Source organism: Pelmatolapia mariae, linkage group LG3_W (genome assembly GCF_036321145.2).
Source record: "Pelmatolapia mariae isolate MD_Pm_ZW linkage group LG3_W, Pm_UMD_F_2, whole genome shotgun sequence".
NCBI classification, from domain to species: Eukaryota; Metazoa; Chordata; class Actinopteri; order Cichliformes; family Cichlidae; genus Pelmatolapia; species Pelmatolapia mariae.
This window is the reverse complement of record NC_086229.1, coordinates 7,193,774-7,207,516: the sequence shown is the minus strand read 5'-3', so window position 1 is coordinate 7,207,516 and position 13,743 is coordinate 7,193,774. Positions and strand designations below refer to the sequence as shown.

The following is a 13,743-nucleotide window of genomic DNA, read 5'->3' as shown; positions in this document are numbered from 1 at the left end:
TTTTTGCCCTTTATCACCATTCCTCTTCCCCGCTGTTTTTCTTTCCCTCTTTCTTTCTCCCCTTTCTTTTCCCCAGTCAAGTCTGTCCCGTATTTAGCAGAGTAAAATAAAGTAAACATTAAAAGGCGAATCAAATAGAGTGATCGATTTGGTAAAGTAGATCCATTGGGAATCTTTCTTTGCCTTTAGACAATAATTCTGATGGCAAAAGAGCCAAATGGAACAGGCAAAAAAATAAAATAAAAAGAAAATAGAATGACCAGTTAACCTAACCCCACTAACTACATGTCTTTGGACTGTGGGAGGAAGCCAACTACCCAGAGAGAATCCATGCAAACAATGGCAGAGCATGCAAACTCCACATAGAAAGGACCCTGTGAGGTAGGTGGAATCAAACTTAGGACCTCATAACCACCATGCCATCGTGCTGCTCTAAATAAAAGGTTCAAAGTACTTTTGCTAGAATGCTGTATGAAACAGTTTGGAACAATGAAAAGAAAGTGATATGTCGTGATTCCAGAATATCTGAAATCTCTGGACAGACCAGTGCTTAAAAAAAATCATGTTATACACACAGGTTCAGACATAATTATTTTTTTAAATGGATATGAAAATTAATAAACAAAAAAAGTAATTCAGAGACTGACACATCTAAATATGAGTAAAATGTCAATTTAGTATTCAACGTTTTTGGTTGAGCAATAGTATAACGCAGATTATGAATATAAATTTATGAAAAGAAAAAAACTTTAATTACTTTAACTCTCACCTGATAGTTTTCAGTGAACAGTTTGAACTCTTCAATCCAGCAGACAACAGCTTTAACCCTGAGTCTCGCAGGTCATTGTTACTCAGGTTTAGTTCTCCCAGACTAGAAGACTTAAATATGACAACTGAGCACAGTGCTTCACAGCTTCTCTCTGAGAGGTTACAGCCAGACAGTCTGAAAACCAGTTATATTTGTTATTCAATTAAATAGCTTATTTTCAAATAACCACAAGGAAAACAAATAATATGATGTCCACTTCATAAATAAGAATACAAGTTGTAATTCAATATCACATTAAATTATCACATACTGAACCCTGATGCAGCCACCATTCATCCTCTGTTAGAAGTAAGTTGTTTTAGCTCCTTCCAGGATTTAAAAAAATATTTTCATGTCATTTATATTAGTTTTTGAAGAGTTAAAAACCAGCTCTGCGTCCAATTTGATAAGGGTTATATCTGCAAATGTTTTAGAAATGCTAAGGATTTCTGCTGCCAATAAACTGTACATTGCATAAATATTTCAACAATAACATTGTGCATAAATGCATACATACAGAGCATTGTTGGAGGCTTTGACCACTGGTAGCAGGCTCAGAAGAGCCTCCTCTGAAGCAGAGTATTTCTTCAGGTCAAACACATCCAGATCTCTTTCTGATGACAGTAAGATGAAGACCAGAGCTGACCACTGAGCAGGAGACAGTTTATCTGTGGAGAGACTTCCTGATCTCAGGGACTGTTGGATCTCCTCCACTAGAGAACGATCATTCAGTTCATTCAGACAGTGGAACAGATTGATGCTTTTCTCTGCAGACAGATTCTCATTGAGCTTCTCCTTGATGCACTGGACTGTTTTCTGATAGGACTGTGAGCTACTTCCTGTCTGTGTCACCAGACCTTGTAGGAGAATCTGATTAGTCTGCAGTGAAAGACCCAGGAGAAAGCGCAGGAACAAGTCCAGATGCCCATTTGGACTCTGTAAGGCCTTATTCACAGCACTCTGGTAGAGGAGTTTCTCTGCAGGTTCTTTTCTTCTTCCCGATATCTGGCATATAATTGTTGGTTCTTCCAGGAGATTGAGTCCAGTGTTGATGAAGGTCAGATGGACATGAAGAGCAGCCAGAAACTCCTGAACACTCAGATGGATGAAGCAGAACACCTTGTCCTGGTACAGTCCTCTCTCCTCTTTAAAGATCTGTGTGAACACTCCTGAGTACACTGAGGCTGCTCTGATATCGATGCCACACTCTGTCAGGTCTGATTCATAGAAGATCAGGTTTCCTTTCTGCAGCTGATCAAAAGCCAGTTTTCCCAGAGACTCCATCATCTTCCTGCTCTCTGGACTCCAGTGTGGATCTGTCTCAGCTCCTCCATCATACTTGACCTTCTTCACTTTGGCCTGAACCACCAGGAAGTGGATGTACATCTCAGTCAGGGTCTTGGGCAGCTGTCCTCCCTCTCTGGTTTCCAGCACATCCTCCAGAACTGTAGCAGTGATCCAGCAGAAGACTGGGATGTGGCACATGATGTGGAGGCTTCGTGATGTCTTGATGTGGGAGATGATGGTGCTGATCTGCTTCTTATCTCTGAATCTCTTCCTGAAGTACTCCTCCTTCTGTGGGTCATTAAACCCTCTGACCTCTGTCACCCTGCCAAGACATTGTGGAGAAATTTGATTAGCTGCAGCAGGTCGTGTGGTTATCCATAGGCGAGCAGAGGGAAGCAGTTTTCCCCTGATGAGCTTTATCAGCAGCACATCCACTGAGGTGGACTTTCTAGGGTCAGTTAGGATTGCAGTTTTGTGGAAGTCCAGAGGAAGTCGACACTCATCCAGACCATCAAAGATGAACACAACCTGGAAGTCTTCAAAGCTGCAGATTCCTGCTTCTTTGGTTTCAGTAAAGAAGTGATGAACAAGTTCCACCAAGCTGAACTTTTCCTCTTTCAGCACATTCAGCTCTCTGAAAGTGAATGGAAATATGAACTGGATGTCCTGGTTGGCTTTGTCTTCAGCCCAGTCCAGGGTGTATTTCTGTGTTAAGACTGTTTTCCCAATGCCAGCCACTCCCTTTGTCAGCACTGTTCTGATTGGTTCATCTCTTCCAGGTGAGGCTTTAAAGATGTCTTCTTGTCCGATTATTGCTTCTAGACTGTCTGTTTTAATGGATGCTGTTTCAATCTGTCTGACCTCATGTTCATCATTGACCTCTGCAGTCCCTCCCTCTGTGATGTAGAGCTCTGTGTAGATCTGATTCAGAAGGGTTGGGTTTCCTGCTTTAGCGATGCCCTCAAACACACACTGGAACTTCTTCTTCAGTGTGGATTTAAATTCATGCTGATGCCACTGGAAGTTCCTAGTGCAGGTTCCTGAGCGACACAATACACACACACAAAGAAAAAAAAAATCAAGGTTTTATCAACTGCACATATTTTGAATGTATTTTGGTCTATTGAGACAATGTTGAATGTTCTCACTTCTCAGCAAACGCTCAGCGAACTTATTCTGCTTCATTCTCTTCAATAAGTCCACTGTAATTGTCACAACTGTTTCTCTGCTGCTCTTATATTGTTCTTCATCCACATTCTGTAATACATCTTCATCCTTATATTGACTCTTAAAACATTGTAGGTCATCTGGAGGCAGGTCTGCCTGGATCTTCTTCAGCTCGTTCTTCACAAGAGTAATGATTTTGTACTCCAGTATCTGAAACAGAATATTTTATTAATGACCCAAAAGATTTTCTAACAAATGAAAGAAGAGAAGAACACAGGACGAGGTATGTTTTTGCAAATCAGTTTAATAGGCATAATATACAGAATCCCTCAATAAAACCCAAACCCTGGCTCTCTGATAAAAGTGGGAAAAGGTAAAATCCACATATCTATTTTTTTCTATTGCTCTTAAATCTAAATGTTGTCATTAAAACTCCAAAAATTGATTCTGTTCATTTAGGCTTAGGGAGAAACGTTTTGCCACTCATCCAAGTAACTTCTTCAGTCTCAGATGACTGCAGGTTTCTCAAATCTTATAAACAATACATTTGCATAATGACTGAAACTAGCACCACTGAATGAACAATGGGCTGGGAGGTCAGTTCCTTCATCATAATTATGCAAATTCTCATGACCATTGATCAATGGTCATGAGAATTTGCATAATGTGCTAATTGGGGGGCCCTCTGTAACACTCTCCGTATTGCTTTCATATTATTAATTTTTTGAATAATAATTTTTTTAAAAATTCTTCACGTCATTATGCGGGCCACAAGTAAAGAATGACATGGGCGCGAGATTGAGACACAGACATTAGAGCCTCTTGTTGCATGCTTTGTTTGGGTTTCCACCTAAACATCACCCTAAAGAATGTACCCTAATGGGCAGTGTAGTGTGTGCTGCAGGGAGAATTCACTGCAATACTCATTATGTGTCTGTGAGCATGAGGGAGGGAGGAAAAGGGGAGTTGAAAAGTACGAGTTATCACCGACCAGAAATGGGAGATGGTAGCATGCAAATATAATAATAGCCACTGCAGTCAAAAAAAATTGCCTGACGAGCCCAGTTGTAAGTAACTTATTAAGACTGTGTTCTTGTTCTCCTCCGAAACAATAAGTTCAGTTGGAGCAGCCTTTCAACGCCTCTCTATGTCCTTCGCTAGCAAACTTGACCCAGACAACAAAGAAAAGCTCGTTTTCGGCTACGAGCACGACACGGAACCCGATGTATTAGCCAGAGGTCCCCTTACTACAGTTCCAGGCCGTGGACTTGGTTTCTATACGAGATCGCTGCAAAAAGTGCAGCCTTGCCTAATGTTCATCCTGCTGTTACTCATTTTATATTTAGATTTAAAAATCTAGTTGGTACCTAAATCTAGTTGGTACCTAAATCCATGACAGTCATTCAGGCAGTAATGCCTGAAACAAGTGTTATGATCAATGTTGTCAGTGTTTTTCTATGTGTGACTCCTCCCACCAGAGGATGGCTGTGGGTTTTTTCTTTTCTTTTCTTTCTTAGGGGGTGGACACCTGAGCGTGCCTGCTGAGTTGTTGGGTGGAGTCTCTTCCTGTCTTGTGATCACCTTCAGTATTTAACCACCAGATGACAGCCATCTGGCCCCCTCTCTCCTAGCCTCCACCATCCAACAGAGAGACTGTGTTTTTGATTTGCTGCTTTCATAGAGTGTCTTTGCCCATTGATTTGCAAGCCTCATATATGTGTGTTTGTGTGTCTGGCATTAGAACCTTAATCTTGTAAATAGGTATTAATAGATTTGTAAAGCAGCAATTGTGTATTTTCTTACCTTGTATATATTGTTCACTGAAGCTGCCTAGTAGGCATGAGAAGCCATTTTTGTTGATTAAGTTTTCTCCTGTTTTTCGTTTAGAAAGTTAGGTAATTTGGTTGGTTTTGGTTGGTTTGGTTTGGTTGGGACCTTTACGGAGTTTCGTTTGTTACTTTTGGCATTGCTTACTTACTGTTTGTGTTCTTTCTTGAGTGGTACATGAGTGGGGCCAATTTCTTGTTGCGTTCAATGCACACCTAGACCTAGAATGTAACATGAATTGGGGGCTTGTCCATCCTTTTTTTTTGTCTCGTTGTGTTGACTTGGAGAGTGGGCTTGTTAGTTCTTTGTTTGTTGCCATTGTCGCGGTGAGGTTACCGGTGTCCTTTGTTGGCTGTGTTTTTCTGGTTGGCAGTTTTTTTCTTGTGTGGGGGGTGAGTGTGTTAGTATGGAATTGGAGGATTTCACTTTAAGTCCAACTGAGGAAACGTTGGACAGATGTAAAAAGGATGACCTCATTCTTATTGCCAATTTCTTTGATGGGACTGTGCATAAAGGAGGTTGCATTAAAAACACAGGCTCTTTGTCAGATGGTGGAGGCTAGCAGAGAGGGGCGGCCAGGTGGCTGTCATCTGGTGGTTAAATACTGGAGGTGATCAACCAATTATCCAATCGCAGGACAGGAAGAGACTCCACCCAACAACTCAGCAGGCACACCCAGGTGTCCACCCCTAAGAAAGAAAAGAAAAGAAAAAACCCATAGCCATCCTCTGGCGGGAGTAGTCACACATAAAACAAACATTAGATCATAACACAAGCATCCTTAAAATATTACAACATACCAGCTCCTGTGTTTGAATGTAAAACAAATGTGTTGTTTGAACTTCAGACTGCACTTGTGACTGAACGATAAATGCATTTTATTTTGATTATATAAGAAATTTTATTTGAAAAACAAAGTTTTGGAACGCCTAAACTTAGTTTCGAAAACAATTAAATCTGAGACTTTGTCTCATTATAAGATGATAACATTGATCATATATAATGTAATTGTTTGTTGTTCAGCAGAACAGTGTCCAGTATGTTGGCTGTTTTACTTTTTTGTATTTGAAAATAAAAGTTGGACTGATTTTAAAACCATTACAAAAAGTGTTGTGAATTATTATTTTATAATCATTCTTAGATACTGTATTACGTTAATATAAATATTGTACTAGAAATTCCAAGGATAACATAATGTGATTTAATTAAAAAAAAAAAGTTAATAATTTTTTTTTAATATATCAGAACTTGAAATGTTTGTCAGTTGTTAAACAAACACTATTGCACAGTCAGAAACATCAACTTATTCTTAGTATTCTACAATTGCAATGAATAAGTTGTCCTAACAGTCAACTTAAGTAAGCTTTTGTTAGTTTTTCTGAGTTCTGGGATCTAATTAGATTTTACAGTGTGACTGTCCACAGCAACTTGCTCCCACACCACATTCACAACATTAGTTCTCTCCCTATAATTAAAGTAGCCTTAAAATATATCTTTTTAAACTTTTCTGATTCATTAAATGCAGTCTTCACTACAATACAACGTAATACTACCTAGTGTAGCACCCCACCCGTTATACTGAGTCTAAACCCACTTACCTCAGTTTGGACCCCCTAGGCGGAGTGTTAGGTTCGTTACAGCCTAGATATATACACCACAAATGGTTCTGGTATACACAGGAATCAGGGAAACTACCAGCAAACCCTTGCCTGCAAGTTAGACTAGACCGGTAGTAAACAAAACAACCTCAGACAACTCTTTGACACAAAACGAAACGTTTACTGAACATAAGGGCAGGAAAAAAATAATGTATAACACACCCCTTTTAACTCAAATGATATTCCAGTTCCTTAAACAAATGAAATATACTGTGTAAATGAAATAATTCCCTTTGAAATTATATTAAACAACACAAACATATGTTATCACCTCTTGGTAAGTGACTCACTAATATATACTCCAAAATATGCTATATAAACCCATTAAATACACAATATTTACACATGGGCCCCACACACACATTCAGACTTGTTGCCATACCTGCCAACCCTCCCGATTTTTCCGGTAGAATCCCGAATTTCAGTGCCCCTCCCAAATATCTCCCAGAGCCACCATTCTCACAAATTTCTCCCAATTTTCCACCCGGGCAACAGAATTGAAAAACATATATTCCAGAATTCATAGCGCAGCCCAGCCAATTCCATTTTCCAGCAATGGGGGCAGCTATTTAGCTTTAATATGACTCTTATTACTCTTTCTGGGTCACACAGTAAACTTTAACATATTTTCAGGCGAGAATGTATCTGTGTAAACTTCAAATATCTGAGCCAGCGAGTACAGCAAACTCCTGGCACATTGTTTTCAAACCCCCGCGGTCTTTAGCTACTCAGGTTAAACATGATATATACGTCACTTAGATAACTTAAATTGTTATTGTTTGGCTTTTTTCAGTGTTTTATTATATATATACATATATACATATATACATATATATATATATATATATATATATATATATATATACATACATATATATATATATATATACATATATATATATATATATATATATATATATATATATATATATATATATATATATATATATATATATATATATATATATATATATATATATATATATATATATATATATATATATATATATATATATATATCTCTCTATCTATCTATCTATCTATATCTATCTCTATCTATCTATCAGCTGACCTTTGGTGATTGTTTACAAAGCAAAACTTTGCTCATATTCTTGACGTTCTGATTTGCAGGATTTTATGAAGTATTTATACATTTGTGATTTAAAACATTTTTAACAACAAAGCCCCACAGCAGAATCTTGTTTTGTATTCACCACATAGAACAACAAATCAGACATCTTTCAGCAGGTTATACGGAGCCCTGCAGAAATAATTACGAATAACTTTCGAGATCTCGCAAAACTTTTGCATCCTTCACAGGTCACATTTGAAGGCTGAGTCGGTGTATCCTTTATGGCTGTACCAATCCCAGAATTCATGGCTGAGCCCAGCCAATGTGTTTCCAACAATAGTGGCAGGTATTTACTTTTAATATTACTCTTTCTGGGTCACAAAATAAACTTTTAAGATATTTTTATGCATAAATGTTATCAAAACATCACATATTTGCAAAAGTGCTCCGACATTTTCTGAAACGTCTGTTACCTACCAACTCACAGCTAATGGGAGTTCGAAGCCACACCACAATCCCGGGACATCGTGTTTCTTGGTCGGCTTCGAGCTGGTGTTCATTTTAAAAGTTAATTTTAATTTTTTTTCTTTCATGTCCCTTGGGGCTCCATAGGGTTAGTTACTGCTTTAGTTCATGTCAGAAAAAAATGTTTTTTACATGTTTCCCTTCCTGTTTGCTGAAGTGGATTTTCAGTTGTTTAGAAACCAAAGGCTTGTTTTTAAGAGACAGTTTAAATAGGATTGAGGGAATGACGTGTTTGCACTGCAGTTTATATCCAGCAACATTAAGCAGTTAAATCAAAGAGTTCATGTCACTAACAGCTCACCTCTCTGCAGCAGACACAGGCTGGGATTTAAAATAAATGAGCTCATCTTTAGACCAGTCACTCTTTAGGGACACAGAGCTGGGTGGAGGTCCAGGTGGGTTCCTGTGAATAATGATGGAGCAGTGATGTGAGTGCTGAGCTGTGACATGGAGAAGAGTCACGGACAGTTAGAGATGGTCATCTCACCTCTGAGCTTTGGTCTGGCTCTCATGTTCCCCACACAGAGTGCTTTTAGAGGGAGGGACTCCCTCCTCTCTGTCCTCACACTGATCCATGCTGCTCAATTCAGCTCACACACACTTTCTACCTTCACCTGCAGAGGAAACACAAATCATTCATGTGCACATCGACTGAAATCCTCCTTTCCATCATGTGTGCTGTCCAAATATCAGCTGCTTCTTTCCTGCTTCATCTCAGTGTCAGCTGAATGCAGTCAGACAGCAGTGTGAGGCAGAGGAAGCTGCCATCAGCTGCTCTACTTCTACTATCAGTCCACTAGATGTAGCCATGAAGCGCACATGATGCATTCACTGACACACACTGATTCACTGTGACTGGAAGCTTCAGTCCATTAATATTCAGTCAGTTCAACATGTCTGAACAACATTTTCAAAAGCTTCACACTAATTATCTCTGTGGTCAGGATTAATGTGAGTGCCAACCAGAGTTGTTACTAAAAATTACTGCATTGCTGAAAATAGTGTCATCAGTCTAAATATATTCAGTTTAGTGTTACGAAAAACGGATAAATCCATCAAACTGTCAAAGCAAATATTTGCATCAAAGAACAAATTATTCTTCTGAAGACAAATTGTTAAAAGAGGAAACAAAGCCAACTTACAGATTCTTCACACAACACCAACAACAAGCTCCACTCCACACCTGGAGACACTAAACACAGACACACAGGTGAGCTGCTTCCTGGAAGGAGCCCCCCCCCTGAAGGTCAGCACAGGTGGGAGGAGCTTAGCAGAAGCAGCACTGACCTTCACTTAACAGCACCCTTCAAATTCCGTAACAACAGACTTTAATGTGAAAGGTGAAGTTAACCTCTGATCTCCTTTCACAATTTCTTCCCTTATTTCCATTTAGTGTAAACTTGTGGGAACACGGGGTAATTTCTCTTTAAATTCAATAAATCTGCCATTCAATTTCTCACAAACCAGCAGGTTCAGAAAGGAGATACAGCTTCATTTCACAAAGCCTCCACTGACCTCAGACACATAAAGAAACAGATCAGACTGTCAGACTGACAGCAAACTTTATTTAAACAAGGTGAAATAGGAATGATAAGAAGCACGATTTTTTGTTATAAAACTGACTTCAGGTTGAACTCTGGTTTATTTCAGGTTTTTCTAGGGGGTCGCTTTTCATTGAAAGTGTGGTAACCTATGTTGCAGAGTGGGAATAATCTCAACTCAACTTGAATAAGAATTCATGATGTGACTGCTGTGACCCTGAGGTCCTTCAGCTGTACTATGTAAACAAACAAAGTGGAACGAGTTCTCAGTTTGTTTCTGCTGCAACATCCGACTGTAAACACTGAAACCTGATGTTCCAGTTTGAGTGTCATTCGTTCATTTTTTAAACAATTGTTCTCCCAGTTACAAAGACTTATCTAGAAGTTAACACTCTTCTGTATTTACCAATAGTTTGTCTTTTCCTGCTCTCAGCTTGAGGCCACTCTACATCTCGATGCCCTCTCAGTTTATTTCAATGTTGCAGACACGTTTTTTCCACCTCAGCCTGTATTACAAACATATTTTCTAACATAAACAACTGGAGAGTGAAGAAGTCACCTGAATGAGTGAAGATCGGCCGCCTTGAACTTTCCCATATTTTGTCACATTACAGCCACAACAACACGTCCTCTGAGACCGTTACAGAGCAGCTGTATTTGTACTGACATTAGATTACACACGGGTGCACTCTATTTAGTCATTAGCACTCATCAGGCAATGTCTATGAGCAACTGACTGCACTCAGACCAAAGGGGGCTGAATAATTATTCACACCCTACTTTTCAGTTATTTATTTGTAAAAAATGTTTGGAATCATGCATGATTTTTGTTCCACTTCTCACGTGTACACCACTTTGTATTGGTCTTTCACGTGGAATTCTAATAAAATTGATTCATGTTTGTGGCCAACACGTTCTCACTCCCAACTCGTCAAATGTGTGACGCATGGTCAGGCTCCCTCTGCTTCACTTATGGACGCGCAGGGTACCCCCCTCGCGTCGGGAATTGACGTGCAGGGTCCTCCTATTGAATACTATAGCGCTCCTCAAACATCGTTTATTGACGACAATAGATTGCCGCGGAAGTGCCTGTTGTCGGTATATTTAGACATTTTCCAAATCACATTGTAATGACCTATACTGAATACAATAAATTATATAATGCAGGCAACTACCTGAGAGAAAATTACTGCAGATAAAACTAATTACAGGCTGTTACTTTTGTATCGGTTATTGCACTGATGGAGTGAGTGATGTATGCTGGGTAATGGCACAGCTAGCGATTGGGTGAATTCATTGCACCGGTTTTATAAACTGTTCTACAGTCCTTTTCATATTTGGAAATCCATTTACATTTTTAACCTGTCGATCATTCTGCTACAGCTGTAACATATCTTCTCCAACTCCTCTGAATACATGCAGTCATTTTACCGACTGCTTTGGATAATCACGCTCTTACGTATTAAATTAAATTAAATTAAACAAATAAAAAAGAACAGCTTTTTTTATTAGGCAAAACATTTTCGGTGCTGTTAAAGAATTCACAGCGACTCACTTGTTTATTTTTGAGAAAGTTTATTTTTTTAATCATATTAGATGAGTGGCAGTGACGTCACCGTACTCGATTGTACCACAGGTAAGTACGAATCTGAATCTGTAGATTTTTAAAAAATATATTTTTCTTATTTATCACTCAAAAAAAGAAACAGTCAGCTCACAAAGTTGCTTGTAGCAGTTCTATGGGTTAAGAATTTTGTGGAACAGCGAATGACTTAACATTTAATTGCATATATGTTGCCACACCACATGCGCTGTAAGCTAGCTAAATTAGTATCTGTTAGCCAATCAAGTCAAGCTTATCATATGTCATCATCCAGGGTACAGTGATAGAGAAGTGTGTGCTGAGGTTTGCTGTTGTTGCCACTTTGTAAAGTTTGAGAGTTCTAATAAGGGTCAGTATTGCCAGACGTTATCTATCAATCTAGCTCTCTCTTTCTGGCTCTCTCTCTCTCGTTCTCGATAAAAAACGTAATAACAGCATTACATAATCATTAAATAGCAGACCGATCGTCTATGCTGCAAATTGAAATGAAATAGAAATAGACAGTAAACTGGGTTTATCTAAATCGTTACAAAAGGATTTAATGTATATATTTATTTATAAGGTGCTTCTGAATTCTGAATACTTTTTTTTTCTAAACAGGTTCTTCATCAATCAGCCAGTTATTGCTTCCTAAAATCTGCTTTTTGAAAAACTCTTAAAGGCACTTTTAAGAGCCACGTCAGTTTGTTTGTATCTGTTCTTACTGCTGTCCTTTTTGGTCTGTCTCTCTGTTTCTCTACGCATTTTTGTCTCTTTAACTCTTCAGCTTTTTTTTAGTCAACCTATAATTTGCCTTTTGTCTGTCTGCTGCCTTTTCTGTGTGTAATTATTCTTTGTTCAACATGACAGGCCCCAAATTCAGGCCCTGTACATCTTGCCAGACTCCCAATCAGGCAAGCAGAAGAACCTGCTGTGTCTGCTTCCGAAGTCTGTCCACCAAAAAGAAGCTAAAAGAAAAAGTAGAATCATTGGATAGCCAGTGGGGGCAAGCTGTCTTGAAAAACAGAAATGTTGGCCGGATAATTGATTCTGCCCGCATTGCAGTAAGTAAAAATTCTTTAGTTATATATATTATCATTAAGCCATTATAAGATGTTGCTGGTACATTAACACAGCTCATCATATGTGCTTTTGAGAACATGCAACATTATTTTATCTACATTTTGCTAAAGACAAACAATTACTTGAACTCTAGTACATCAGTGGTGGCTGTATGTATTCATATCAGTATGAATGTGTAAATGGCCTGTATTTTTATAGCGCTTTACTCAGTCCCTAAGGACCCCAAAGCACTTTACACTACATTCAGTCATTCACCCATTCACACACACATTCACACACTGGTGACGACAAGCTACATTGTAGCCACAGCCACCCTGGGGCGCACTGACAGAGGCGAGGCTGCTGGACACTGGCGCCCTCTGACCACCACCAGTAGACAACAGGTGAAGTGTCTTGCCCAAGGACACAACGACCGAGACTGTCCGAGCCAACTCTTGCTGTGTGTGAATGCTTAAATGGAAACATTTTAGAAACTTGTGTGAATATGGGTGAATATTGCATGTTGTATAAAGCACTTATAGTGCTCCACAAGAGTAGAAAAACGCTATATAAGAGTCATCTTGTTTACCATTTAACAACAGGCTGTGTTTGACTAATTTGTGCCAAATATCTTTTTTTTATTAATTTCAGGTGCGGAAACTTGAGGCTATAGGCTACAAGCCCATTTTATTTATTGGCAAAAAAGACAAGGTTTCACATAAGTGGGTAGCAGATGTTATTACCCATTTGGACCCCACTTCTGCTACAAGAAAGTTCCTGGAGAAGATGCAGAGGGCATATGAATTTATACTGTCTAAGGGTTAGAGTGAAGTCTGTTGTATACTTTCATTTCAGGTAATTAATACTAATTAATATAGCAACAATTCACAACAAGTCGTCTCAACTTGCTTTCAAAATCAGAATACTTCATTAGTCTTTAAGCAAATTGTGTAAGTATATTTTAAGGTCATTAAATAACCATTGAAGGATATGTTATCAAAGGCTTCGTTCACACTGCAGGTCTTAATGCTACAAATAAAATGTGACAGCAAACGCTCTCTAGTGTGAATGCTCAAAGCGGCCGCATGCGCAAAAGAAGACGTCACGCACAACGCGCTCTGTTTAGACCCTGAGCAAACAATATTGTTTGACTGGTGTCTCGTGTCAGTGACATAGAAGACGGATTTAATGCAACATGACCATTCAAACAGCAG

At 38.9% G+C, this 13,743-nt stretch overlaps 1 protein-coding gene across 1 annotated transcript; it reads right to left on the bottom strand.

Annotated features, from left to right (window-relative positions):
- Positions 1 to 765: 765 nt before the first annotated feature.
- On the bottom strand, positions 766 to 4,874 carry LOC135932469 (NLR family CARD domain-containing protein 3-like). The gene is made up of 4 exons (XM_065469952.1): positions 4,791 to 4,874; positions 3,244 to 3,472; positions 1,326 to 2,991; positions 766 to 943 (listed from the first exon to the last, which is right to left on the bottom strand). Exons 1-4 carry the CDS (start codon positions 4,872 to 4,874, stop codon positions 766 to 768), a joined length of 2,157 nt encoding a protein of 718 aa, XP_065326024.1.
- Positions 4,875 to 13,743: the final 8,869 nt, after the last annotated feature.

Excerpts from the sequence above, each read along its gene's own strand:
- LOC135932469 (XM_065469952.1), bottom strand. The coding sequence starts at position 4,874 with ATGGCTGTCATCTGGTGGTTAAATACTGAAGGTGATCACAAGACAGGA. Across the intron at positions 3,473-4,790 it reads AACTCAGCAGGCACGCTCAG|ATACTGGAGTACAAAATCAT; the intron begins GTGTCCACCCCC and ends ATTCTGTTTCAG. Across the intron at positions 944-1,325 it reads AAAGCCTCCAACAATGCTCT|ACTGTCTGGCTGTAACCTCT; the intron begins GTATGTATGCAT and ends ACTGGTTTTCAG.